The following is a 26,378-nucleotide window of genomic DNA, read 5'->3' on the forward strand; positions in this document are numbered from 1 at the left end:
ACCAATAACACTGGTCGGCTTGACCTGTTTGTTAAGACCCTGCTGATGGAGCTGTTGGGACGTCAAGGCTTCACCTCAACATTTGTGGTGGAGAGGGCACATCGCACCTTGGGCCTGTGACCTCCCCCCGGGCCGCCTGATTATCACATGCCTATTGAATTATAGGGACCATGACACTGCCCTCCATCTGGCCAGGGAGAAGGGCCCTTGCGATATCAGGGAGCATCTGTGTCCCTCTTTCCCGATTTCACACCTACAGTTCAGGAAGCCAACCGGAAATTCTCTGAAATCAAGAACGTGCTTCGCATCTTGGTGTTTGTTATGGCATGATATATCCGGCTAGGCTAAGAGTGGAGGTGAACTGTAAACCGTGCTACTTTGATAATCCTGAACAAATATGACCAAAGCACTCAACAACATACAAATTAAGAAAGTACAAGTGACAGTTTGCATGTAGGAGCTTTGTTAGTAAATTAGTCAGTATATTTCTTGGTGTTCTAAAAGGTCGTTTATTTTGTTTGATTTTCGTGAATACAGAAATACAGTCAAACAGGCACAGCCAACACGTGTTTCGTCACAATGGTGACTTTATCAAGGCTGTAAGGAATATATAGAATCAAGTTTTCAAAATGTACATGGATACGGGAATGAGAATCATCAACGCAAAGAACAAAAAGTGTGTGCATAGACACAGCAAAATGAACCAGTGTAAAAGTTGTAATGTACAAATACACATCGATTAATAGTGAAGTTTCGTCCTGTGGTGAAAGAAAGTGGAGCCCAAAAGAGTAGATGAAGAAATGTGAGTGTGTATTAATTAAAATTAATTATAATGTGAACGAGACAGAGCCTATTGTTTATCCGCAGTCTAGCTATCAAGCGGCTAACTAGTGTAATCAGAGCAAGTCAAAATTAACCAAGTGAAAAAGTGAACATGAAAGGTAGAAATGCCTACTTAGATTGGAAGTATGAGGATGGGATATCAAAAGGAAGAAAGTTACAGTGGCACCTGGAGGTTTAAGGAGAGGACAAAGAGAGGCGAGGGGAGGAATAGCGAGGGAAAAGATAAAAAGAAAAAAAGAAGAAAAAAAAGAAAAAGAGATGTGAGTAACTAGTTGGAATATAGTGGAAAGGTAAAGAAATTAGGTGTAGTACATAGGAAGGGGCTACCTGTGTTTTTATAAGCAAAGAGTGGGAGTTTGATCCTGTGTGTTGATCCGCTGAAAGTAATAAGCTGTATTCAGAAGTGGTATTGTCCACACTATACTGTGCCTGCAGGCATTAGGGCACTTGACCGCACGCACCTAAAATTTACTTTATTGCTCTTTATACATACTATTGCAGACACCTTTTGGAAGTGCGACTTTCTGCCATTTACTACCTATTCGTTCTCTAAATACTTTGATAATCCTAGCGACACCATTGTGTTCTGCAAACAACTCTCTGGACGTGGTGGATCGCCCCATGGCTCCTCTCGAGGTCACGACGATCTGGATGCTGGGCCAGCGCTTCTAGCATGGAACGGTTTCCCCCAGACTAGATTGGACCGATCGATATGTGGATCGCACCCTGTTTGAGTAAACATTGTATCTCCCTTGATTACACACGATAACCACTGTTTCGCTGCTCTGTTGCCTTTATTACAGGTTTCTTAGCTAGGCTGCCCTCTCCTATTCCATGCTGACATTCCTGCTTGTGGCCTGGGAGTACTTTGAGGTTGCGCTGTCAAGCTCCCATGGTTTATATCAAGATATCAGGTTTTTTGTTGTAAATGTCTCTGTTCATGGTTATGCAGGTTTTGCTTGGCATTTCTAGGCCAGGTCTGGGAGGAGGCAGGGTTGTTTTACCCCATGGGTTGTGCATTGAAATATTGTTCTGTTATGCAATGCAGTGTATTCTCATACTTACCTTTCCTATATATGACCACACATTTCCTTCATGCTAGGGCTAACGCCTCTACGGCGAATATGACCACACATTTCCTTCACGCTGGTGCTAACACCTCTACGGCGAAAAACTCCTTAGACCTAACACTCATGTCCTGGAATATACGTGGCCTCAACAACCCCCATAAAGGCAAACTAGTGCTGCAATACCTTTGCAGGCATGCAGTGCAGATTGCTTTCCTACAAGAGACCACTTTCCTGCTGGCGCTGCGCCCTCCTTTGCGTCCACACGGGGCCCCCATCGCTACTTCGCTAGGTACAGCACCTACTTTCGGAGGCTGTGTATTCTGGTTCATAAAACAGTACAGCTTAGGCCACTGTCGACCTAGTCGGATGGCAATGGTAGATATGTGACAGTTGCGGGGCTGCTGGATAACTGTAAGATTTTACTTGTTAACGTTTATGCACCCAATATTGAAGCTCCTGAATTTTTTCATGATCTCAACTCCCACATAGATCGCTTTGACGTAGAACACATCTTGTTGGGAGGTGATTTTAATATGGCGAGGGACCCAGCATTAAACACCACTTCTTATGCTCGACGTCTAGGCCCCGCTCCCCTGGGCTTTGAAGGCGCTCTGCAACACTCTTGCTTTACAAGATCTTTGGAGATTGTTTGGCACTGACACCTTGGCCTACACTATCTGGCCACGTATCGACTATTGGCTTTTCACTAGTACTGTTGCGTATTGGGTCACATCTATTAAACACTTACCCCATACATTGTCAGACACTCACCGGTGCTAGCCACACATGCTATCCTAGCAGCCAGCGGTGCTAGGAAACTCTGGAGGTTCCCAGACATGCCGTTGCTGGATGCCCCGTTCTATGCAACCTTGAGGGAAGCAATGGTTAACTTTTTCAAATTAAACGAGGACTCAGTGGGTGCCTGGGGTAGTGCTGTGGGATGCCTTTAAGGCATATGCCAGAGGTATTTGCATATCCACACATTCCGGGGTTCTGCGTGATATACGTCACTGTCTAGCACAAGTGGAGGAACAGCTTACAGATATTGAGACAGTGACTACCGAGATAACCCCCCAACTATGTTGTTGTAAGCTCTTGCTTGATAAGTTCAATGTACTGGCAGATAGGGAGGTGCAATACATGGGCAAGTACACCAAGACCCGTAGATATGGTGAGGGGGACAGACCCGGGAGGATGCTGGCTAATTTGCTTCACCCCTCATACCCCGCATCCGACATACTTGAAATTAAAAAAACGGACAGTAGTAGTGCCATCGGTAATGCCGAGGTCTAAGCGGAACTCTTCACATACTACTCCAATCTATACCCTGCTATGCCCGCATTGCAAGAATATCTAGATGACATTGGTATGATATGGTATGGTTAACTTCTGCCCAGCAGCAGTTCCTTAGTAAGCCTTTCACTTCTGAGGAGGATTCACAGGCAATAGATTCGCTGGCTGGGATGCGTGCCCCGGGGCTGGATGGGCTTACTGGTGCATTTTACAAGAAATATAAAGAAATTCTTAGTCCTCGTCTGATATCAGTATATGCTGAGGTGTTGGAGACTGGGGTTCTCCTCGAGACAATGTGGGAGGCTGTTATTATCCTTTTGCCGAAGCCCGGTAAAGACCCTCTATATTGTGGATGATACCAACCCCTTTCCTTTTAAATATTGACAATAACATTTTTGCCAAGATTGTCGCTACCCGCCTTTCCCTCTTTTCTGGCTTTGTTCCGCACCGCTCCACCTCCTTTAATCTTCGCACTGTTTTAGAGGTGCTAAACAGAGTGTCCACTGAGGTTCCAGTGGCTATTGCCCTATTTAATGCCGAAAAGGCATTTGATTCTCTTGAGTGGCCTTTTTTTACACGCTGTCCTACGTAAGCTTGGGTTTCCCTGAGGTTACACCGATTTGAACTCTCTGCTGTACTCACAGCCCATACCTGCTATACGACTAAATGGTGTGCTCTCCCCTTTTTTCCCCATAACACGCGGTACACGGCAGAGGTGCCCTCTGTCCCCCTTGCTCTTTATTCTGGCAATGGACCTTCTGGTGCACCATTTGTGGAAAGGACACATACAGAGAGGACTACAGTTTACCAGTGGGCCACTCCTGGTATTGATGTATGCAGACAATATATTACTTGTCATTCGCCACCCCAACACTAATCTTAAAGCAATACTGGATGAAGTGACTCGCATTGGTGAATTCTCCGGGCTGCATTTTAAATGGAACAAATCTGAGCTTTTTCCACTGACAGCCAGTACCTGTCTGAATGCGACTGAGTTCCCTTTGCGCTGCTGCTCGGACTCTACAAAATACCTAGGTACTCATACTCATAGAGACATTGAACAGGTGATACGTTTAAATTAAAGGTCTGCAGTGGAAAGACTCACTGCCCAGGTGGACTGATGGGTGAAGCTGCCACTCTCTATGGCGGGCCGGATATCTATCATTAAAATGGTGGTTCTGCCACAATTCTTGTATTTCTTTTTGAACATTCTGGTCCCGCTTACCAATTCCTTTTTTGCGACACTACGAGGTTGGCTCATTGGGCTGGTATGGACAGATAGACATCCATGTATTTGATGGGAGGTCCTCACTCCCCCCTATGAGTGGGGTGGTTTTGGGCTTCCCCACCTCCAGCTTTACTACTTTGTGGCACAATGTCCGTATTTGTATCACTGGTATCATTCTGATGCTCGCCTTCCATGCTCCATCCCAGAGGGGGACCTGTCGACTCCTGTCCCACTGAACGTCCTCCTGCCTGGGGGAGGCCTTCTGCATTGCCGAGATATTCAAACTCTCTCTACAACTAGTTGGGCGTGGTGTAAACTTGCTTGTCTACTTCACTGCGACGCGCTGTATTCCCCAGCACTGAAATTGATTAATAATCCTTCTATACCTATTACACAGGAAGTTCTGCTTCAGCAAACATTACATACTTTTCACCTTCATACCCTTGTGGACCATTTCGAAAACGATCACATATTTTCACGCACTACTGATATCCGTTTCATAGATGCCACTCAATTACAGCACTTCAAACTCTGTCCCCTACAATGCACTTTGAGTGCACGCTACCCCACTTACCTTGGAGAGTGATCTGTGACGTCCACTCTCCCAAAAAGTTTGGGAGGCATGCTGTGCGCGGAGCCGGTTTGTCTCACTTAACCAGCGCCACAAGCTAGTCCACTTCAAATTCCTTAGGAGGGCTTATTTCACCCCCAGGGATACGGCCCGTATTGACTTATCCAAATATTAGTCGCTTTTGATATGAGGTGCATGATCGTTTATCGGTCATTGTGGGTTGGCCTCTCCGTCCTGACCCACTCACTGCCCTTCTTGGCTACACTAGAGACTTGCCAAGGTTCATTAGGTGCCTTACAGCGATTACGCTCTTACTGGCAAATGGGAGATAGCGCTTCTATAGGGCTCCAAATATACGTCAAATATCACTTCCTAGCTGACCAGCCTCACCTATTGTGACACTAATAGTGAACGTTATACCTTGCTACAGCCTGTGTCGTCTAGACCTAAGGATATTTGGCAACCATTGAGGGCCTATTTGAATACACTCACCACTTCTCCGCCACCCTCTCAGACCTCTAACGACTCTTGCTCATGCTGAACCCACTCTTTCCATGTCACTATTTCTGCCTCTTTTCTAATTGTCATTTTACTGCCCATTGGACCGACCACCCTTTGTTTGTCAATAGAAACACTACCTATAATTTGTAATGATGATCTGCTATTCACACGTAGTACAGTTTCACTGCTTGAACTGCATTGCTTTGTTTGTTTTTATTATGTGTAAAAATAATAAATAAAAATAAAAAAGAGAAGCAAACAGCAAACGTAACTTGATTTGAGTTGTACCCTGAGGTAAAAATGAAGTGATCCGAATTGAAGCCTTCTCCACCTAAACTCTAAAGATTCTGCCTGACATAAGGTGTCCTGTAAAGATGAGTCCTATTTCCAACGTTTTAAGGGAGGGGAGATAACATCTCATTTTAAGTGCCATTTTTGGAGACGGGTACCAAAAAAACCCTTCTATTTCTTTTAACATGACAATGATAAAACTCAAGAAAATTGCACAATTAGAGTTGAATTTGCCACGCTATACTGTTATAAACTCATTTAAGACAAGTCAGACAAAAAAAAGAATACAATAAACGGTATTTCTTTAAACACACCCCTTTTCAGTTGTTTATGCAACTACCAACTAATGGTGCACTCCTGACAGATTGCAGCCATACTCACTGATTGGTTTGAAGGCCTTCGATTTCTAGAACCACGCCTTTCTCGTGTAACCTAGAACCTGTGTAACGCAGGGGCTGTGCTTTGATTTTCTTGCTGCCCTTCCCTTCTCCTTTTCCGTCTACTTTAATCGACCTCCTTGAGTTCCTGAAAAAAAAAAGTTTCTTTTTTTTCTCCATGTTTTAAGAACTGCATTCATGGTTTAAAAATTTATATACAAAATAAATAAACAATCAAATTTTTAGATTTATTAAATAAGTATACATCCAATGAAAATGTGCAGAGATGTTTCAAAAACAGTTTGTGACACCTGAGAAAATAAAAAACGGTGCATTTTAAGTTAAAGGGTAGGTGTGTGGAGTGGGGTACAGAAGATGAAAACGAATAGGGCACTGCACTCTGTGGGAAGCTAGTACTGAAATGAAAGTTGCTTGTTTGAGGTTCCATGTGGTAGTTGAAAATTTTAGGAAAATTAAGAAAGGCTTCTAATTACACATTCATTTGTGATTTGGTAAAGGGGGAGTAAAAAGTGAAAGATTATTTTGATGGTTGATAGATTCCTTCATAGTTCGGAAGAGTTCCAGAAAGTATCTTGCAGGTGACTCTCGCTCAACCAATATTAATGGTGTTTAGCCAAATTTCATTCATCAATAGAAATACTTCTTAATCACCTCTGGCTACTTGCTCACATCTTTCCGGAGACATCCTTATTTGTGAGTTAGAAAAAGATCCAGTTGTACTGATCCTTCCTTGATTCATAGTATAGTTTGAGGGCATTAATGTGACAATTTGTTTTCTATGTTGGGTTAGGGCTGTGATCCTGTATCATATATCCTAGATTTTTGTCTTTTGGATCCCACTGGACAGCCAATGATTAGCTGCTCGAGTCATATATGGATTTTCTCAGAGCCGGTGACTAGAGGCACTATGTTCTGAAGTCTAGCCATATTACATCCAACAAAGAAACCTCCGCTCAAGACTGGCACCCCGCCTTAGAACACCACCATACAAGAAAAAGACTATAGGTGGTACATCCTTCTCCATTCAAGCAGCCAAACTATGGAATTCATTACCCACAACCATAAGAGCCACAGATAACTACTCAAGAGTTGGCTCTTTCCTTCATAACCACCATATTCAAACAACTATGAACTGCATATGCCTATGGTGATAAATATTTTTTTCAGATTATTTGTATATTTCTAGTTATGTATAGTTTCTTTAGAAAATATGTATCACTACTATGTCATAACAATAAAATACACACACACTCTTTAAACCTGTTTGACTAAGTATATTTTACCCATGGTTCTAATTATGTATTGTATGTGCATATGTGTGTGTATTCATGTGTGTGTGTATGTATGTATATATATATATATATATATATATGTGTGTATATGTTGTTTCTGTGCTTGCCATGTTCGTGGGTCACTGCATGGCTCCTGGGTGGGTTGTTATACTAGATATCTATGAATTCCTGCTCTCATCTTATAACACTTATCTACCCATCATCAAATGTCATGTCTCTATCAAACTATCCTCCATTCTCACTCTGACTCATCCCAAATCCTTCCTACTACTTTCATCTCCTAAATAACTCTGCCTAAACTCTTCCCTCCGCTTCCACATCTAACTCACCAAACCTCACTCTACTACCGTGACCTCCCACACAACCCTACTAAATTCTCCCACATTTATCTTACCCTGCTACAATGCTCTCCCTAACCCTTCCACACACTCTTCCCTCCTCCATCCCCTTTACTCATCCCAAGCCTTTGGGTTGAGTAAATGAAGTATATACTCCCAATTAACACTTCTGGATTTCTTTCCTCCTCCACCCCTCCATTACTCCAGTCAATCTAACTAACAAACTCTCATATCCGCGGCTCAAATGAACTCATATTAATACTAAAACTGTGCTCATTATTTCCCGATACTAATCCATCACTAATTCTTGTTGAGTTCCAGAGTAGCGTGCTACTCACCGAAAAGCGATTCGACGCCTCATCAGTTGTAGTAAGCGCTATATAAGTATGATTACAATACAATACATATCCCTTTGTATGGGGGTTGTGTGATGAGAGGTAAAACTCTACTAGGAGTTTGAGAAAACGGGGTAATGGGCTAGACTAGATGATTGTGTAGCTGAATGTGAATGTATTTGATTGCATATTTGACCCTTTCGATACGATACTGGTGTATAGCTCTCAGGTGCCTCTTCTTTCTTGGTAAATATCAGTGTAGTTTGAATTCCACAGGTTTATTACTGCTGGTTACTGAACATAATCATTGAAATTTAGATATTCATAGCTGGAGAAGTTTGTCTTCTCTCAACAGAAACTTTTAGCAGTGTTCTCTTCAATTAGCAATTCCACAGTAGTTAGAATTTCATTATTTGTCAGAATAGGTAAGCTACCAAGCGGGTTCTCCCTATTTTCCTCAAAGTTATCATCTGTTGGACCTGTGTGGGTGAGCTATCCATTGACCTTTCAGGACACCTGGTTTAATTTTTCATATTAATACCAGAGGGCCTTTCTTAATGCACCCAATCAAATAATGCGGGGTTCTAGAAAAACTCTTGTTCTAGTTGGGGTTATTGTTAAAAACTAGGTAAGAAAGTCAACATGCCAATATGACTGGAAATGGAAACAAGGAACCATATTCTCATAAGGAATGCAGAGCTTCCAACTTCTTTCATCACTTTTCAGAATGATTGTTAATCAAAGACTCATCCCTCGTCTTGCCTGGGTATTTACAATCTTAGCATTTTCAGAATCCTGCCAGACTTTAGAGCATAGTTAATTTCCTTTAATACAGGAAACACTAACTCCCCGATACTAAGTGATAATTATCAAGGGGCTCAATACATAAATATGCCCTAATGGAAAAGCAAATAACAGACAATAGGCCAAGTTGTCGCATACAAGCCCACGGAAAACCTGTGAGTTTCATGAACTCACAGGTAACACTCTTTGGTTGGCAGTCAGGTTACCCCCTGTCCAAGCAAGAATCCTCACTCTGGTCAGTGTAAGTCACACACAATCCAAATTATCCTGTGCCCACCCTCTAGTAGGTTGGCACTGAGCAGTCAGGCTTAACTTAGAAGGCAATGTGTAAAGTATGTGTGCAATAAATCATGCAGTAACACAGTATAGCACCACAAAAATACACCACACAGTGTTTAGAAAAATATATAATATTTATCTGATAAGATGCAGGTCAAAATAATTAAAATGCAATAAGTATATGTTGAGATATCACTGTAAAAGTGATATAAAGTGTCTTTAGTCTTTTAAAAGCAATAAATGTCTCTTTCAAGCACAAAGTACCTGGTTCGCGTTCAAAATCTCTGCAAAGAACTGCAGAGGAGGAGATGCGTGGAAAACAGGGAGGCGTGCGTAGATTTCTCAGGCCGCACACAGAAATGCATTGTTTAGTTTTCACTCCGGGACGGTTGTGCGTTGATTTCTGCTTCTCAGTTGTGGACCCTACTCGGGTTGCGGGCTTTTCGGACGTCCCGGGGGCAATGCGTGGATTTCTGGTGCTGACAGGATGAAGTCACACGTGCTGCGTTGATCTGGTGGGCTTTGCGTGGATAGTTCTACCACATGGCAGGCGCTGCGTTGATTCCTCTGTGGAAGTCAGGCTGCGTCAGTCTGGCTCGGCTGTGCGTCAATCCAGTGGGCCGTGCGTCGGATTTCCGGTCGCTACGTTGGCACTGCATCAATCATTTCCGGTCGCTACGTTGGCACTGCGTCGATCTTCTCATTGTGAAGTCTAGCTGTGTCGTTCTGGTTCAGCATGCGGCAAATTTTTCACCGTGGTGTAGGCTGTGCGTCGTTTCTGGCCGGTTGTGCATCGATTTTCACCACACAAGGAGTCCTTCTTGTAGAGATGAAGTATTTTTGGTCCTGAGACTTCAGGGAACAGGAGGCAAGCTCTATCCAAGCCCTTGGAAAGCACTTCTCACCACAGCCAGAGAGCAGCAAGGCAACAGCAAGGCAGCAGTCCTTCACAGAAAGCAGTCAGGTGAGTCCTTTGGGCAGCCAGGCAGTTCTTTTTGGTAGGATGCAAGTTCTGGTTCAGGTTCTCTTCTCCAGGAAGTGTCTTGTCAGGTAGAGTGTCTACCTCAGAAGTGTCTCAGTTGGTAGGGGCTGAGGCCCTGTTTAAATACCCAAATGTGCTCTGAAGTGGGGGACACTTCAAAGAGTGTCTTAGAAGTGAACAACATCCCCTTTCAGTTCCACCTTGCCTGCCAGGGTCCCAGTAGAGGGTGTGGCAGTCCTTTGTGTGAGGGCAGGCTATGGTCCTTTGACATGCAAGTGTCAGACCCTCCACCCTCCTAGCCCAGGAAGACCCACTGAAAATGCAGATGTATGCAAGTGAGGCTGAGTATCCTGTGTTTGGGGTGTGTCTGAGTGAATGCACAAGGGAACTGTCAACTGAACCCAGCCAGACATGGATTGTAAGGCACAGAAGGATTTAAGTGCAGAGAAATGCTCACTATCTAAAAGTGGCATTTCAAAAATAGTAATATTAAATCCAACTTCACCAGTCAGCAGGATTTTGTATCACCATTCTGGCCATACTAAATATGACCTTCCTACTCCTTTCAGATCAGCAGCTACCACTCAAACAGTATATGAGGGTAGCCCATATGTTAGCCTATGAAGGGAGAAGGCCTCACAGCAGTGTAAAAACGAATTTAGGAGTTTTACACTACCAGGACATGTAAACTACACAGGTACATGTCCTGCCTTTTGCCTACACAGTTCCCTGCCCTATGGGTTACCTAGGGCATACCTTAGGGGTGTCTTATATGTAGAAAAAGGGGAGTTTTAGGCTTGGCAAGTACTTTTAAAGGCCAAGTCGAATTGGCAGTTAAACAGCACACACAGGCCTTGCAGTGGCAGGCCTGAGACAAGGGTAAGGAGCTACTTAAGTGGGTGGCACAATCAGTGCTGCAGGCCCACTAGTACCATTTAATCTACAGGCCCTGGGCACATATAGTGCACTTTAGTAAGGACTTATAAGTACATTAAATAATCCAATTGGGTATGATCCAAGGTTACCATGTTTAAAGGGAGAGAGCATATGCACTTTAGCACTGGTTAGCAGTGATAAAGCGTGCAGAGTCTTAAAACCAAAAACAGTATCTAAAAAGTGGAGGGAGGCAGGCAAAAATTTAAGGGTGACCACCCTCAGGCTGTCAGGTCTAACACCTCTACTGTACTGGATAGAATGTAACTAAAAATAAACCAGTTAGTTAATTCATTCATTTAGTGATTGAATCACAATGGGGTTGATCTTCCCACCTACCTTTCAGGAGTGATCTCACCTCTGCCATAACATTGATAAAATTTTTGAAGACACTTATGATTTGTACTGAACGTACCCATCTAAAATGATGAAGTCTCAATACAGTTTGAACACATTAGGACTAGTTCTCATTGAACACTTGAGTTGGTTAGTAACACAGGACCTGATTTAGATGTTGGTGGATGGGTTGCTCCGTCACAATGGTGATGGATAACCCGTCCTCTGAAATCTAAATCTGTTAGGAAGTATTGGGATTTAGATTTCGGCCGATGGGATATCAGACACCATTTTGACGTAATAACCCATCCACCAATGTCTAAATCAGGCCCATAATTAGTTGACTATTGGAAACTGCTGATGAGATTTTAAGAATCTTGTCTTCTGTTTCATCAATTTCTTCTAGTGTACTTCCATCTCCTACACTTTACATATGATTAAGTATATTATCTAGCACCATGCATAATATCTGACAGAGTCTCAATTAAAAAATAGCAGCATTCGGATTGGAGCATGTAAACATTTTACTTTGAACTATAAAGCTAAGCAAGTACTTTACTGTATAACTTTATGAAGCTGTTCCAAGAACAGCTCTTACATAGATACAGTTCTCCAAAGATTGTGTGTCCATTAAGGTGAATAAAGTGCCCATCATAAAAAAACATGTTTCTCCTAACTCTGTGTAGAATGTATAATTGATTTTTGTGAAGAAGAGAAGCTTATCTTAAATTGGATACCTTGATTAATCAACTGGACTTCAGAATCCTGATATATGTATCTCCACATACAAGTAACAATGGCTTCAGTTTGGCCTTCTGAAAAATGTTGAATGATTGCATTTACGAGACTGTAATTCACTGAGTTCATGCACTGGGTGAAGCTGCCTAGCAAAATCAAAGGAAGTCAGGCAGACACAACGCTCAGTTTTTGGCAAAAGGCTAATCCATTTATAAGCTCTCATTAATTCCCAATAAAGGACACACAAAAGATTGACATTCTTATAAGACTAGATTAGACTAACCAACAAAGGCAAGAGATAATGCCATCTCTTAAGTTTCATTTCCATAAATATAGGCTTAAAGTTTGCAGATGAAACTGATTTGGGATTTTGATAAAGTTCACTCCAAAGTAACCGAAAACTGGTACCATATTTAGTAAGAAAACTAGAACTCTTACTTCAGTTTTTATGCATGAAGTTTGTAGCCAGATAGATTTCAGAAGTCACTTGCTACCCACATGCACCTAGACTAATAAAGCTTGCATAGTTGTTAATGAATGCAATATAGTCTACCTAAGCAAGAAACGTTTTCTCAAAGATGTGTAAAACAGTCATGTGAAGCATTGATAGCATAGATTAGATGTTCAATATATAAGGTATACATTGTTGGAAACATATAGCAACCCTGCCAAGTGCCTCTTCCAACAAAGGTTTGCTCAGAGACAGAGTTTATAACGCTGTCAAGCACTTTCTGGAATTGGGAATGGGGCTGCAAGCGTAAGCGTTTATGTACTGGCAATATCCAGGTATTTAGGGGCATGATTCCTTTTGTTTGGGGTTATAGAGCAAGAAATCAAATCTAGCTGCTCCTCATCAAAGAAAGCAGCAACATAAGACTAGACCTTTTCAAGTACATTCAGAAGTGAGACTGGTCGATGTGATTAGAAATGTTCTGGATCTTAAACGTTTTGCTGAAGATCAAAAAAGTCACTCTTTTCTGCTTATCTGAGAGAACATCAATACATATTGCCTCCTTGATATCTTAATACAATAATGGTGGCAAGATGCTCTGAAACTGTAGAATTCCGTAAACAATGTGTTATCATTGGCAATTTTATAATTTGGAATCTGGACAACAGCTGCATACAATTCTTGCATGTTTGCATAAGATAGGATTTACAGAGGCCGTTAAATCTTAAATTCTTGTTACAAATGAGAAAGGAATGTATAGGTAACCACAATATCATCAAGATTATACTGGTTAAAAGCATTTTCATCTTTAATGCTGTAGATCATATTTTGCGTTGTGCATCTTCAGTCATCATGACCATAACGATGCCAGCACGTTGACGCACTCATGTACTTCTACCCCCACCTGCTTGCTGAATAGCCCATATTTCAGTACAAAACACAAGATTTTCACAATATTACTGTTCTCTGCTATTAAACTGAAGTACCCACCACGGTTTTACAATCTACAGGAACTGTACTAGAAATAATGTTGCAATTGTCACATGTTTACGAATGCTGATAGGAGTTTGACAAAAATATAAACCCACCATATTCTCTTAAAATATAGCACAATAAAATCATTCAACTCACTTTCTGGTCAAATTGTCCAAGCAGGTTTTGATGTATGTATTGTAATAATTGGTCTGATCCTCATAAAACGCTGTCTTGGAGTTTAGTGCATTGAGCGTTTGCTGAAGTTTCACTAATTCTGCTTTCCGTCGTTGACGGTACCGTCTCTGATTGCGAATATCCTGTAGAGATGATTGAATAAAAAGTGAACAAATCATCTAATGTATATCATTTAATTTCAATGACTGAGTACCTTTTTTTTAGAGTTTGCGGATGGAATACTCTGTCAAAATGATATGGATATCAACCGTATTACAAGTTTCATGGGTCATTATGCGCTTGTAATACGCAGAAGGGACATCTGCAACTTTTGTGACACACTATCCCGTACATCAAACACTAAATAATGACCTGTATGTTCTCCTAGCAATTAACATTTTAATGTTCTACTTTCATTTATTTATTGATTACTTTAGAAAATGTAATCAATAAAACCTCAACATTTATAAAAAAAAAAAAATAAGTTCAAATACAATAAAAAATAACAAGTAATTACAAATACAAATCTCCCACAATAACATGCATTGTTAGCAAATACACCATTATCCTCTTAAGACACACAGCTTCTAGATTGGATTTAACAATATATGCTAACGGAGTGTAAGGAAACAGGTTTTTTGCAGGTTTTCTTCAATTCTTTTGCCCCATTTGGACTATTAGCTGCTGGTTTTTGACTCTGAGAGTGCACTGAAGCTTGTTAAGTACCCAGGGCATGTAAGACAGGGTGTCCACTCAGGGCTGCAGCACTGTTTGTGCCACCCTTTGTGTGACAAGATACAAAATGGTGCTCAGTCTGCCACTGCAGACTTGAAGGTCAGTGTTTTCACTGCCAGTTCGACTTTGCCATTTAAACCTACGGCAAAGTCACCCTCTCTCAACCTTATATATCTCTCCCCTAAGGAAGGCCTATAGAGTCCTATGGCAGGGAGCTGTATTTTGTTAGGTAAGACGTATGTTTTACAATATGTCTTAGCAGCAACACTTCCAAATTGTCATTTTGCTGACAAGTTGGTTGCTCCACTTGCTATTACAGAATCACTGGGTGGCATCACAACCGTAAGTGGATCATGTAAGATTTCAAATTAATCGTATTGTGACATTAAATGTGACTTGATGGGCAAGTCAACATTAATGTCACCTTTAAAGGTAAGCAACTTTTTTATGAAGTTGCCACTCTGTGCCACAGAAGTTGACTCACAAAGGCACTAGTACAAAGACAGCTTTTTGCCTGTGACATGTGAATGACTTCCATGCCAGCAACAAAGGCTGTTGCCACACTGTAAAGTGTGACCTCCTCCCACAGGATGGCTGCCTGGGAGGTTAGCCCAAAAGAAGAGCTTCAAAGGTGAAGCCGCCTTCGAAGGGCAACTGTGACAACACTCTCAAGCAGGATGCCTTTTCTTTCCTGCAGGCAGAGTATAGCTAGGGACAGAGGAGGGAAAACCAGTTCACAAATTGTTTTACCAAGGGCGAGTAGCCTCATACTAGCCACACCTCTGGGGGTGGGTTACCAAGGTCATTGCAGTCAAGGATGGATTCTGACATGTTGACTGAGGCAAGAATGTGCGCTATGGGATAGCCAGATGCCACACATCACCGAAACTGTGTCACCAGAGAGGTGGGGACCAACTAGCCCATTTGCTAGTGACTGTATTGCCACCTTGGGACACTTTGCCGGGATATAATAGGCCCCCCTGGCACCTGAGACTTCAGTACTCGCTGGACTTGGAGGAAGGACGAGAAGGAGACCACTCTGTACCCACTGGAAGTGAAAAAAAGAGATGCTCTGATGCCGGAGCGACTGCACCTGCTTCACTTTGGGCGAGTAGAATTTAGACCCTTTTCAGCATGCCTGACTTGGAGAAAAGTTAGTCTCAGCCCCATTTTTAAGCAGTGACTCTCGTGGTCAGCTGGCTGACCTGCCAGACCCACACTGGGGATATCAAAGCTGGAAAAGCCCAAGTCACATCTCTGGTAACCACAGATGTCTTGCCGCTACTGGATTAGGGGAACGCCTAAGGACAATTCGGAGATAGCCATAAGGTGCACTCATGTCTGCTGGAACCATGAATGTTGATTGTGACCAGACTCATCGTCCTAAGTGGACACCAGCCTCCACCAAAGATTTGCATTGTGACTGCTTGTTGCAAAAGCGCAACGTCTGCATTGGCAGCCCTTGAAACTCTGCAAAGAGGACTTCGTGGGATACCAAGATCCATGGACAGAGTTGCCCCTGCTCACCTATGGGCTGACGACTCAACCAGAATTCACCCCCGTGGACCGCACAGCAGCAGGAACATCCTGGAGCATCTTTAAGCCTGTATGCCTCAGTGTCGGGACCACTCCACTGTTGTCTATGGAAGTCATCCTGAAAAGTTTGCATCTTGATTTAAAAAAATGCTCTGGTGAATAAGTAACTGTCCAAAGTATCCTTTCTGGCCCGCTAGACCTCCGTCCTGTTCTGCTGGACTTGGTCACCCAATTTAGCCCAGAGTTCTCGAATTATTTCATACTCTTCAAATATTTCTAAACTTTTTGTTGGCCATTGCTTGTTTGCGGTTGATTTAAAAGTTATTTATTGCTTCTGAAATCTGTATCTCCAGAACCCTCCAGTGGATTTTGATGATTAAGCTCTCTAAAAATTCAGGAAACTAAGTTCTATTTTTACAAATTGGTGTCTTTTTTCATGTTGTGTGACTGTCTTATTTCATTGTTTGGTACTGTTAAGTGCTTCATACACTGTTCCTTTGTTAAGCCTTGCTGCTCACAGCCACAGCTACCCAGGGTTGAGCTTAAGGTTGAGTAGATGTACCTGACTAGTCCCAGGAGGGTATTTGCAAGTGTACTGCACGATAAGGCTACTCAGTCATATCATATAGTACACCCAAATCCGCATAGGAGGCATGATCCAGCAAAAGAACGCTACTGTGCTGTTACCAGAAAAACAAGGTATCATCTGGTCATTCATTAAATCTACACCAGCATCTATACAAAACTGCAGTGCTTGGAGGAACAAACAACTACACTCATGCGGTACACTATATGATTTTAGCACTCAGTGTCCACCATTTCCATCTGTAGTTGTGCTTAAAAATAAATCCAAACATCCTGTGCCTTAATTTTGAAAAATGAGCATAAGACAGTAAGAAATGTAATTCATTTTTACATCACAGTTTCCCTAGCTCCTGAGGATCTGCAGAGGGAGAGTCACAAGTCTGAACTTAAAATACAATTTCAGCTTTCCCCCTGGACACAACAAGGGCTAGCAACACATTACACTCTATGGTGATCTTGTCCAGATCAGCCACTTGTTTAGAATGGGTCTTCACAATGTTTGCTGGACAAGATAAAATCTAACCACAGTGTTCCTTATGTGCGAGAACCACAAAAGTAACTTTTAGTAATCCCTATCACCCAATTGCAGCTGGCAGTGTTTGCAGAAATGTATTTCGATTTTTCCAACTTAGCTATGGAGGTTATTTTAATGACAGCAATAGTGTACTGTCTACACATTTAAATGCATACCAAGGAATGCTGCTAGTTGACATCAGTTTAGATAACATGCCAAGAAGGCTACAAGAGAAATTGTGGATGAAAAATTGTAAAGGTTTCAACATTGACAAGCTTCACATATGGATAATTATGCTTCAGACTCCTTATAGTGATGAGCATGACCTGACAGTGACGTCAATCCAACACTAACCTTGGCAATCTCATTGATGATTTCCTGGTATTTAGTTTCTGATGAAACTAGTTTTGCTTGTTCTAGAGTCCGGAGGTTCCTGACAATCTTGCGTTTCTTCTGCTCGATGGGTAGCTGGCTATCTTCCAGCGTGGACTCGCTGCGCTTCATTTCGTCAGGTGTCTTAGAATCTAATGCTGCACGCTTCTCCATCACCTTGAGGTGGGTAGATTCCTGCACAGGAGATGTAGAGGGAGCAGAAATAATTAAGTGCCTTTTATTTTCTCACCAAGAAAATGTAATGACATCAACAAAGCCTTATGTCATAAATTACATACAACATTTTTTAACAGCAGAAAGCATCAAAGGCAAACTTAATACCTATGTACTACAGTCTACAGGGTCCATCCATGTTCACTGGGAGTCACAGTCATAGGCAGACTGAGCATAATACCGCCACCACATGTCAGAATATGAGAGACTCTGGTTTTGGATATAGTGATAGTTAAAGTTTTCAGAAGTGTTTATCCTCTTACCAATGCATGTACAGAGGAATCTGCAGACAGGCAAGGTCTATAGTGCGTTTGGTTTCTAAGGTTGGGCTACATAGACTGAAATGATGGCTAAAGACATGGCTGTTACAGCATCTGTCCCCATGCAACCCCACCTCAATCCTCACTAGGGGTTCTTTTGGAGTTGGTTTCAGAGAGCTGCATAACATCAACGTGCTCCAAAAGGGACACCGGGGAATCTAAAACCTGAGAGACTTACATGCTACTGGGTTAATTAATGCAGGTAGATAAGTATTTAACGACTGATGGATGCTGCTCTAAAAACTTGAGGGCTAATATTTCCTTCATTCTAATGAAGATCATACAGACAAGGAGGCACTACAGATTAAACCAAACTGTGAAATCACTCGAGGACAATGTAAACAAAAAAATTTGGTGAGAAAAAGCAATAAATCCAATTGAATAATATGCAACACGTGGTCCTCGGTTATTCCCGAGATAACCCAGGAACTACTACCTGTTTCACACAGGGGCTTCACGTCTGGAGCATAATTATGCAATTTGATACTCTACACTTAATTAGATTTCCTTACCATTAAATTATGAATAAAAAATGTATTAATAATATCAGACACCACCCAAGTTGTATTTTTTTCATGTGTTTCAATTTTCAACAGTTATTGCAGTACAACAAGGCCCACACCGAATCTCAAATACAAAGAAAAATATACAATCAGGGGAATCTGCAATGAGATAATTACGAAAGAAAACTGTGGTCTTTCATTTTTAGAAGTTTCAGCCGTAATGCATAATATCTCATCCGCGACTAAACATTATGCAGTGTCAGAGCCTAGGAAATAAACTGGGGTCCTCTGGCCACCTCCGGCTCAGCCTCGCTGTGCGTTCACTTAGTACGTGCAAGTATTTACCTACGCCACCTTGTCTATGCCCATCATATAATCCTTGAAGGGCCCAATATGTCTTTCGCCTGATGCTAGGAGTTTATAATGTGGCACTAGACTCTGTCCTGTCATTACACAAAACTTCCTTTTTAAACCCGTTGGGCTACCTAAGGGCTGGGACGTTTATCCTTGCCCTCGCCACCCTGTGCTTAGCTAGAAATAGCAAAATGGCCTTCAGCCGCCTGCAAAATTGAGGTACATCTGCAACACATATAGTAGCAGGATCGGTAGCACATAGGCAGTTGTGAGGAGCTTCTATATGCCCCTAATTGTTTGCACTACCTCTACCCAAAAGTTATAATATGGGGACACTGTCAGGCTAAGTGCAGAAAATCAGCAGTCTGGAGCATCTGATGAAGCTAAAGGGGATTGAGGATTTAATACTGTGTAATAGTTTAGAAGTTTGATATAATCTATTTAAAAAGTGAAAATGGATGAACTTATGTCTTTAACTGATGGAGATAGACTTTGTCTGCTCACAACAAAACTTCCAGACATCAGGTGATATCACCACCCATAGTTCAGCCCCCCACTGTGTCTTAGCGCCATTGCACGAGGCACTACATGCTGCATGGACAACTTAGGATGGAATAAGATGGGATAGCCTGGCAGTCCCCACCTGTCATTAACACCTAAACACCTGCATCATTGTTAAGGCACTGCCTTTCTTTAGTTTGTCAAGTTTCAACCATTCACTTAGGATAAAGTGTTCACCTGATGCGGAGTTGCTCCCTTCTCCAGGATCTCTGTGAGCGTCTCACCAGACTGCGCTCGGATAACATCAACTATGAGTTTTTTGGTCCTGCAGAACAAGAAAAATAAGCAATCACAACTAACTTAATAATGAGTAGATATCATGGTAAATCCATTACTAATACAACTTTCAGAAGAAAATGACATAAAAGCATAAAAAGATGTTTTCAAAATCCCAACAAAAATGAGGTAGTTCAGGGTCATCCTTTCTTCAAACAATCACATTTAAAACAAATAAATGTTATAGAATGATATAGAGCAGAATGATACATAGTGGTGAAAATGATTATACATTTGTTCTATTATCAGCCTATCAATGTTATTCAGAAAAAAAAGGTTCCTGTAGTGTAGATGGACACAAAAGTACACAATCTCTTGCACTTGCTTGCACTGGTCTGAACAACCAAAAATCACTCTTAATAGATTAAGTCGGTGACTTAAGTGAGACAAATGGATATGGCCTGTAATATTAAACCCATAGAGAAAATAAGGAACCCATTTGCAACGTGGCAAACGCATCGTAATAGTCCAATGATTATACCATAGCATTGCTGAGATGATCGTCGGTTCCAATTAGCAATCACAAACCAAACAGCAAGCACATTTAGTGACCTCTCTCCGGGAGTGGAAATATCACCAACAATTAGGGTTAGTGAGAAAATGACGGTGGAATGAGGACATGAAAATTAATCTCATCACTATCTTGAGAACGAATATATCATTAGTATTGCTATATTCAATGTTTGCATCTATTTTGCTTCAAAAGGCACCGTCAACTCGAGGAGCTAATGGCTCACTGACAGCAACCTGTCCGGCACACCATATGGTAAGGCCAGGCATTCGTATGTTGATGCCACAAGCACAGGGGCACAATTTTCAGCTAAAAGCTGCAAATGTACTCCATTGTTTAGGAAGCATGCGCAAAAACGGTAAGGTGCAATTTTGCCTGCTGCAACGAAAATAAATGCATATTTTATGGACCCATCATTTTGGTGGAAGCGTCCGCAAGTGCCGTATTTACTGATTTGCTACACGGACTCCAAAGTCTCCGCTGCTATTCACTCTGAGTTTTTATATAACAACAACATTTACAGAACTATGACTTAAAGGGCGGGAGTGGGGCAGAGACGAATGCCAGCAGGCACAGAGTGGTGGCTGAAACGAAACTGTTCAGATGGTTCCCAGCTTATCGTAAGTACAAGGGAAGGAAATTAGCGTGCAAAAGTACCCTGTGCAATTACTATATAAGCTTGCTTTAAATGCCAACAGACAAACACGCCAAATATAACAAGCATTTGCAATGCAACGGGTCTCGCGTTTGCTCATGTTCGAGCTGATAGCGTTGTAAACTCCTAACCCGACTTTTCACCTATCGGCAAAAGTGCATTTATGTACGTAAGCCGAAAAAGTGCATTTAACTATGTAAAGCGCTCGACTTCTGCCAAGCGAAATCGTGCTAGTAAATTAGGGAAAAAGTAGTCCACGAGCCGGCCAGAAAACTGCGAGCCTCGCATGTTTTCTGTACTTGGTCGATGCGCTCGAGGAGGGCTAGCCACCGGAAAAGGCATGACGTATGCATGCCTTCGACTAATGAAAGCAAGCAGATTTTAATAGGCAAGCCCACTAACCAATGAAAAACACTGACGTGACGTCGACAGGGCTCCGAGCCCTTTTCGAAACCCTAAAGCGTCTCGCTGCGATACGCATGCGTGAGCGCATGCAACGCAGGCTTGACCCTAAAAAGGGCTGCATATAACAGTAACCCCACATAACTGCAAGAATAAAAGCAGTGGATCTCAGGCGTGTTGGTTTCCACTCATTTCACGCTGTGACTTCATTGAGCATTGACAAAAAGGCCTTAAAAATGACTCATTTGTTTGAGTTATTTTATTAAGTACTATCTAACAACAGTGTTGAAAAAGTCCAAAGAAGAAATTTGTGTTGTAAATCATGAATATAAAAGGCATACATGTTAAAATATCAAACACTAGGCACATTTTTGGCAAAATGTCAGTATTTTTGTTACAACTTCAAGAAAGGCTATTTTTAAGAAATCCTAAAAGAAAGCACTTTTTTAATTTGTGAACTAAAAAACTGCAATTCCTTCAATATCCTGCAGCCAACCCCCTTCAACAGCCAACCTTTTGCAGGACATTGTGCAGGGCCTGCAGCCAACTCCCCAAAAGCATCCAACCCCACTCTTTGCAGGGCTTTGGCCGTGCATGGCAGAGGATGGGCCGCCGGGCATGGAACCAATCCTACACTGTGCAAGGTCTTTGGCTGTGCGCAGCGGGAGGTTACCCACAGGCCCTATCCTGTGGACAGGTATTGTGGGCCACCCACCCAAAGGCAGCCAAACACCCCCCCCCCCCCACACACACACAGAGGCTGCCAACCCCACACCATGCACAACCTTTGGCGATGTAGCCTAGGGTTAGCCTTTGGGCCACGGGGACCCCATTCCCCGGAGTCAATACATCCCCAAATCATAATAGGCCCTGGGGACCACATCGTTAGGGGCCAAACTGAACAAAAAAGGGGAGGGGAGTCCATGCGGCCCCTTTCCCAGAGCCCTGGTAGACCCCATGGATTCTATCCCACAGGGCCACATTTTAAGGGGTAGGGGTGTGCAGACCTTCTCTCAGCGCATTATTGGGCCCCAGGGACCCCATACTCCAGTGCCAAATTTATTTTTAAAAAGGGGCCATGTGGCCCTTCTCTCTGAGCCTTATTGAGCCCCCAAACCTCATCCCGGGGATCAAAATGTAAATAAAAGGGATTGGGCATGTGGCCCCTCTTCCACAGCCTACTTTGGAGACCCTATCCCTTTGGGGCCCGCATCAATCATAGGTGGGTGCCCTGGTGCTCACCCCGGGCACCCACCCATCAACACATCGGGGGCCACGGGGGAAGCCCCATGGCGCCAGCCAGTCCCCTGCATTGTGCGGGAACCGGCATTGCTTCTGCCTAGAGGGAACAGCTATTTATGCTTGCTCTTTGCGGGCAGGAGCAATATGTGTTCCATTTCCATGCCCACATCAGTGCGGGCGGGGGGCACAGAACAAAAGTCTGCTCCCTGCATTTTTTAGCTTTTGCTGGCTGGGAGCAGGCTTATGTGTTTTCTCCCATTTGGCTGGGGATTTAAAAATGCTCCCGCCAGACGGGATCAAACGCACGTTTCTCTGCCCTCGTCGGTGCAGGCAGGGAAAAAACGACTATGTCCCGGGGTGGGCTCCTGGGACACAGTCACCGAGTGAACCCCAGGGGATGGATTTCCCAAGGTCATTGAAGGCTCAAAGAGGGGAGTTGCCCCACCCCTCCCTTTTCATTACAGTGATAGCCTTAGGGGATGGGTCCCCCAAGGCCTTTTTAAAGGCTTGGGAAGGGGGGGCTGCATGCTCCCTCCCATCTTGTTAAATGTTTGCCCCGTGAAATTGGGTCCCGGGGACATAATTAGGTTCAGGGAGAGGGGCTGTTTGCCTCCCTTCGCTTCATATAATTACGTGGCCTTGGAGAGATGGGGTCCCCTGGGCCTTTTTAGTCTCGGGGAGCACCCCCTACACTTAAGTAATATGGGTTACATTTGTATTGTATTGTAAATGCATTATATAGAATTTACTATTCCAGACAAGGCACTGAAGTCCTTTATGCCGGGCAGCATGCTGTTCCGGAACCCAAGGTTAGTGGTTAGTCCAGTATTATTGTTTATTTTGGACTATTGGGATAAGTCTTGTGTGCCCAAGCAACGCATTTCATGCACTCACTCGTTTCTTGTGGTGCATTAAATTAATAGGAGTTACATTGTGATCATTACTAGGATAATAGGTGACACATGCATTTGATTGGTGGGATTAATAGATGAGCTAGAAGAGGTTAGCTATTTTTAGGTTGTAGGGGTATGACTTTCAGTGGAGGAGAGGTTTTTATCTTGTAAATGAAATGCAGTCAGTTTGCAGAAATACAATAACAGAGATTAAGACGAACATGCATTTGAGAGTAGGTTCTGCTCTGGGAAAGAGGGCATGCAGAGGATGGAAGGGAAGGAGAAGGCCAATTGAAAGAAAAAAAGAGAGGTGACAGAAGTTTTAAGTAGAGGTCAGTTTTCATGCCAGATTTTAGGGAAATAGAGGATCTTTTTTGGGACAGCAAGCAATTTGGGCATGCAAGTATATAGAAAAAACAATATTATGTGCAAAGGAAGATAGTGCTATATTTCGACAAACACTAGAATAAGGAGAACAGTCTCCAATTGCTAGGCTACTGTTAGATCACTGCTCTAACCAGATCAGTTGATGAGCTCACCAGTAGGAAGTGCAAAATAATAGCTGGGCCTCTATGTAGGGAAATATTGGGAACCCTAGGCTGCACTCAGAGGAAGTGGTAGCCCCAATAGCACAGTAATTTAAGAAAATGTGGGAAACAAATGCTAACACTAAAAATGCTGGCGCTGGAGTGATGTTCATCCTTATATTTGTTCACACTCAAAGTAAAGTGGCATCCATTTGGTTTGGTATGGCACAAGTAAAAGACAGTGGAAGTATATTGCCTGGACTTTTGTGCCTGGGGGGGTGGAGATCCAGAGAAAAGTGTAGTGGATGGTGTTCTGGTTTCTGTTAGAAATTCAGTGAAGGCTTTGTTAGCAAGGGGTTGCTGATTAGACCTCCTTTGGTATGAAGTAGGAGTAATGGGTGGAATGCAGATTTAGTTGTGCAATTTGAAGGTGACCTTTTAGATTACACCTTGCCTTTGTCTTCCTTGATCACACGTTATTTTGAGCTGATGCAGAAACCTCATAGCTCTTTCTGTCTTTGTTGTGGGACCTCCAGACTACTCACCTGCGAGGGATATCACTACATAAAGGCTTTGTCTGGAGAGCATGCAGGAAAGGACATTTGAAAAGGAGAACCAACCCATACCAGTTGTGGAGCATGAGAAAGTGGATGCCGTTGTGTGGAAGTGGTTTTGCTTGTGACTATGAAAACACTTGAGTTCAGCTGGTAAACTAATGAGTGAAGGCAAGCTTTTTGCCTTTTCAAACAAGCTGTCAGGGTGATTTGTTTGTAACCAATTTTACACAAAACAGGCTTGGGTTAAGCAACATACCTATAGTGTGTGGATTAAATTTATTTTTGTTTGGGTGGAAAATACATTTGAAGGATTTATTGGCATGCCTAGTCAATTGACAACAGGGACATTCCAAAATAATTTCTAAAACATCTTCGAAACTGCATATATGTAAACCCGGCTCTACCTCTCCCAGTCCAGGGAAGCCACTCAGTATGCAGATGTACTCTTTTACACCTCCATCCTCCCTGTGTGATGGCTGAAAAGTACGCACAAAGCCCATCTGTCACTCTGCCCCAGGCGAGGATTGGAGTCAAGCTGCAAGGGGACCAGAGTTATAAACACAGAGAAATGCCCATTTTCTAAAATGGTAATAAAAAATCTACCTACACCACTAAGCAGCATTTCTCACTGCTATTCCAACCATACCTACACCAACTCTCATAGATAAGACAAAACCACTTAGCCATATTAAAGGGCATTTCCAATGCAATCCTATGAGAGAGGTAGCCCTCACCGCAGTGAGAAACCAAATAGCAACTACTAGGACAGGCCACACAACAAGGCTCATGTCCTACCTCTTATCTACACAGCACCCTACCCTTAGAGCTAGTCAGGGCCTATCTTCGGGGTGACTTAAGTAGTAAAAGGGGAGGTCCAGGCCTGGCAAGTAAATTTAGATGCCCGGTCCTTCTGGCAGTAAACTGTGCACGCAGGCCCTGCGGTGGCAAGGTTGAGACAGGTATGTAAGGCTACTTCTGTGGGTTGCGCAAGCTGCGCTGCAGGTCCACTAGTAACATTTATTTTACCAGCTTTGGGTATAAGGGATACTACTGTACAAGGGACTTACAAGTAAATTAAATAAGCCAATCAGTGTAAGCCATTCATACCAAGTTTAGATGTGACAGCACATGCACTTTAGCACTGATCGGCAGTGATAAAGTGCCCAGAGTCCTAGAGTCAACAAAAAGAGGTCTGAAAAATAGCAGGAGGAAGGCAAAAAGATTTTGGAATAACCCTGCAAAAAGGGCCAGGTCCAACAGTAATCATACTCAATACTCTTGCATCAACCCTTTATCACTCAGCCTGAACCCCCATAAGCAATTTGCATGCACAACACACAGTAACCAGCCATCTCTTACTAATGCAATTCTATGCTGATGACCTGTAGTGCCTCTGAGCAAGCCCTTTCCTGGAAACAGAATGCAACGAATAACCAGGGCCACTGGGAATTATGTGAATCTGGCTGCAACTTTTTTTTTGTATAGTAATGTATTTGCCGCATTTGACACATAATCCACCACCTGCTGCATATTCTGCAGATGTTAACAAAATAAATTGTGTTTCTATCTCAAACAGATCAAAAGTTCCTAAAAATGCGGTGGAGTTTGCAAGCAGTAGATGGCCCTCTGCAAAGGTTAACTGTTGATCATTCAGTTGCTTATTTCTGGATTGGATTGTTAAACTGGTACTAATGAGATCAATTGTTTTCCCAGACAGTATTGATATATGTAAACATTACAAAATAATGAGGTAATACTTTAAAAAGGTG

At 42.7% G+C, this 26,378-nt stretch overlaps 1 protein-coding gene across 4 annotated transcripts in view; it reads right to left on the reverse strand.

Moving 5' to 3' along the window:
* Positions 1–26,378, reverse strand: part of IQGAP2 (IQ motif containing GTPase activating protein 2) — a 902,890-nt gene that overhangs the window by 9,921 nt on the left and 866,591 nt on the right. For all 4 annotated transcript variants that reach the window (XM_069223623.1, XM_069223606.1, XM_069223596.1 and 1 more), the window contains 4 exons: positions 19,724–19,811; positions 17,557–17,769; positions 13,815–13,975; positions 6,179–6,322 (listed from right to left, as the gene is read on the reverse strand). In XM_069223623.1, the coding sequence (XP_069079724.1) occupies positions 6,179–6,322; positions 13,815–13,975; positions 17,557–17,769; positions 19,724–19,811 (606 nt within the window). The remainder of the gene's footprint in view (positions 1–6,178; positions 6,323–13,814; positions 13,976–17,556; positions 17,770–19,723; positions 19,812–26,378) is intronic.

This window comes from Pleurodeles waltl, chromosome 1_1 (assembly GCF_031143425.1).
Source record: "Pleurodeles waltl isolate 20211129_DDA chromosome 1_1, aPleWal1.hap1.20221129, whole genome shotgun sequence".
In the NCBI taxonomy this organism is placed as follows: domain Eukaryota; kingdom Metazoa; phylum Chordata; class Amphibia; order Caudata; family Salamandridae; genus Pleurodeles; species Pleurodeles waltl.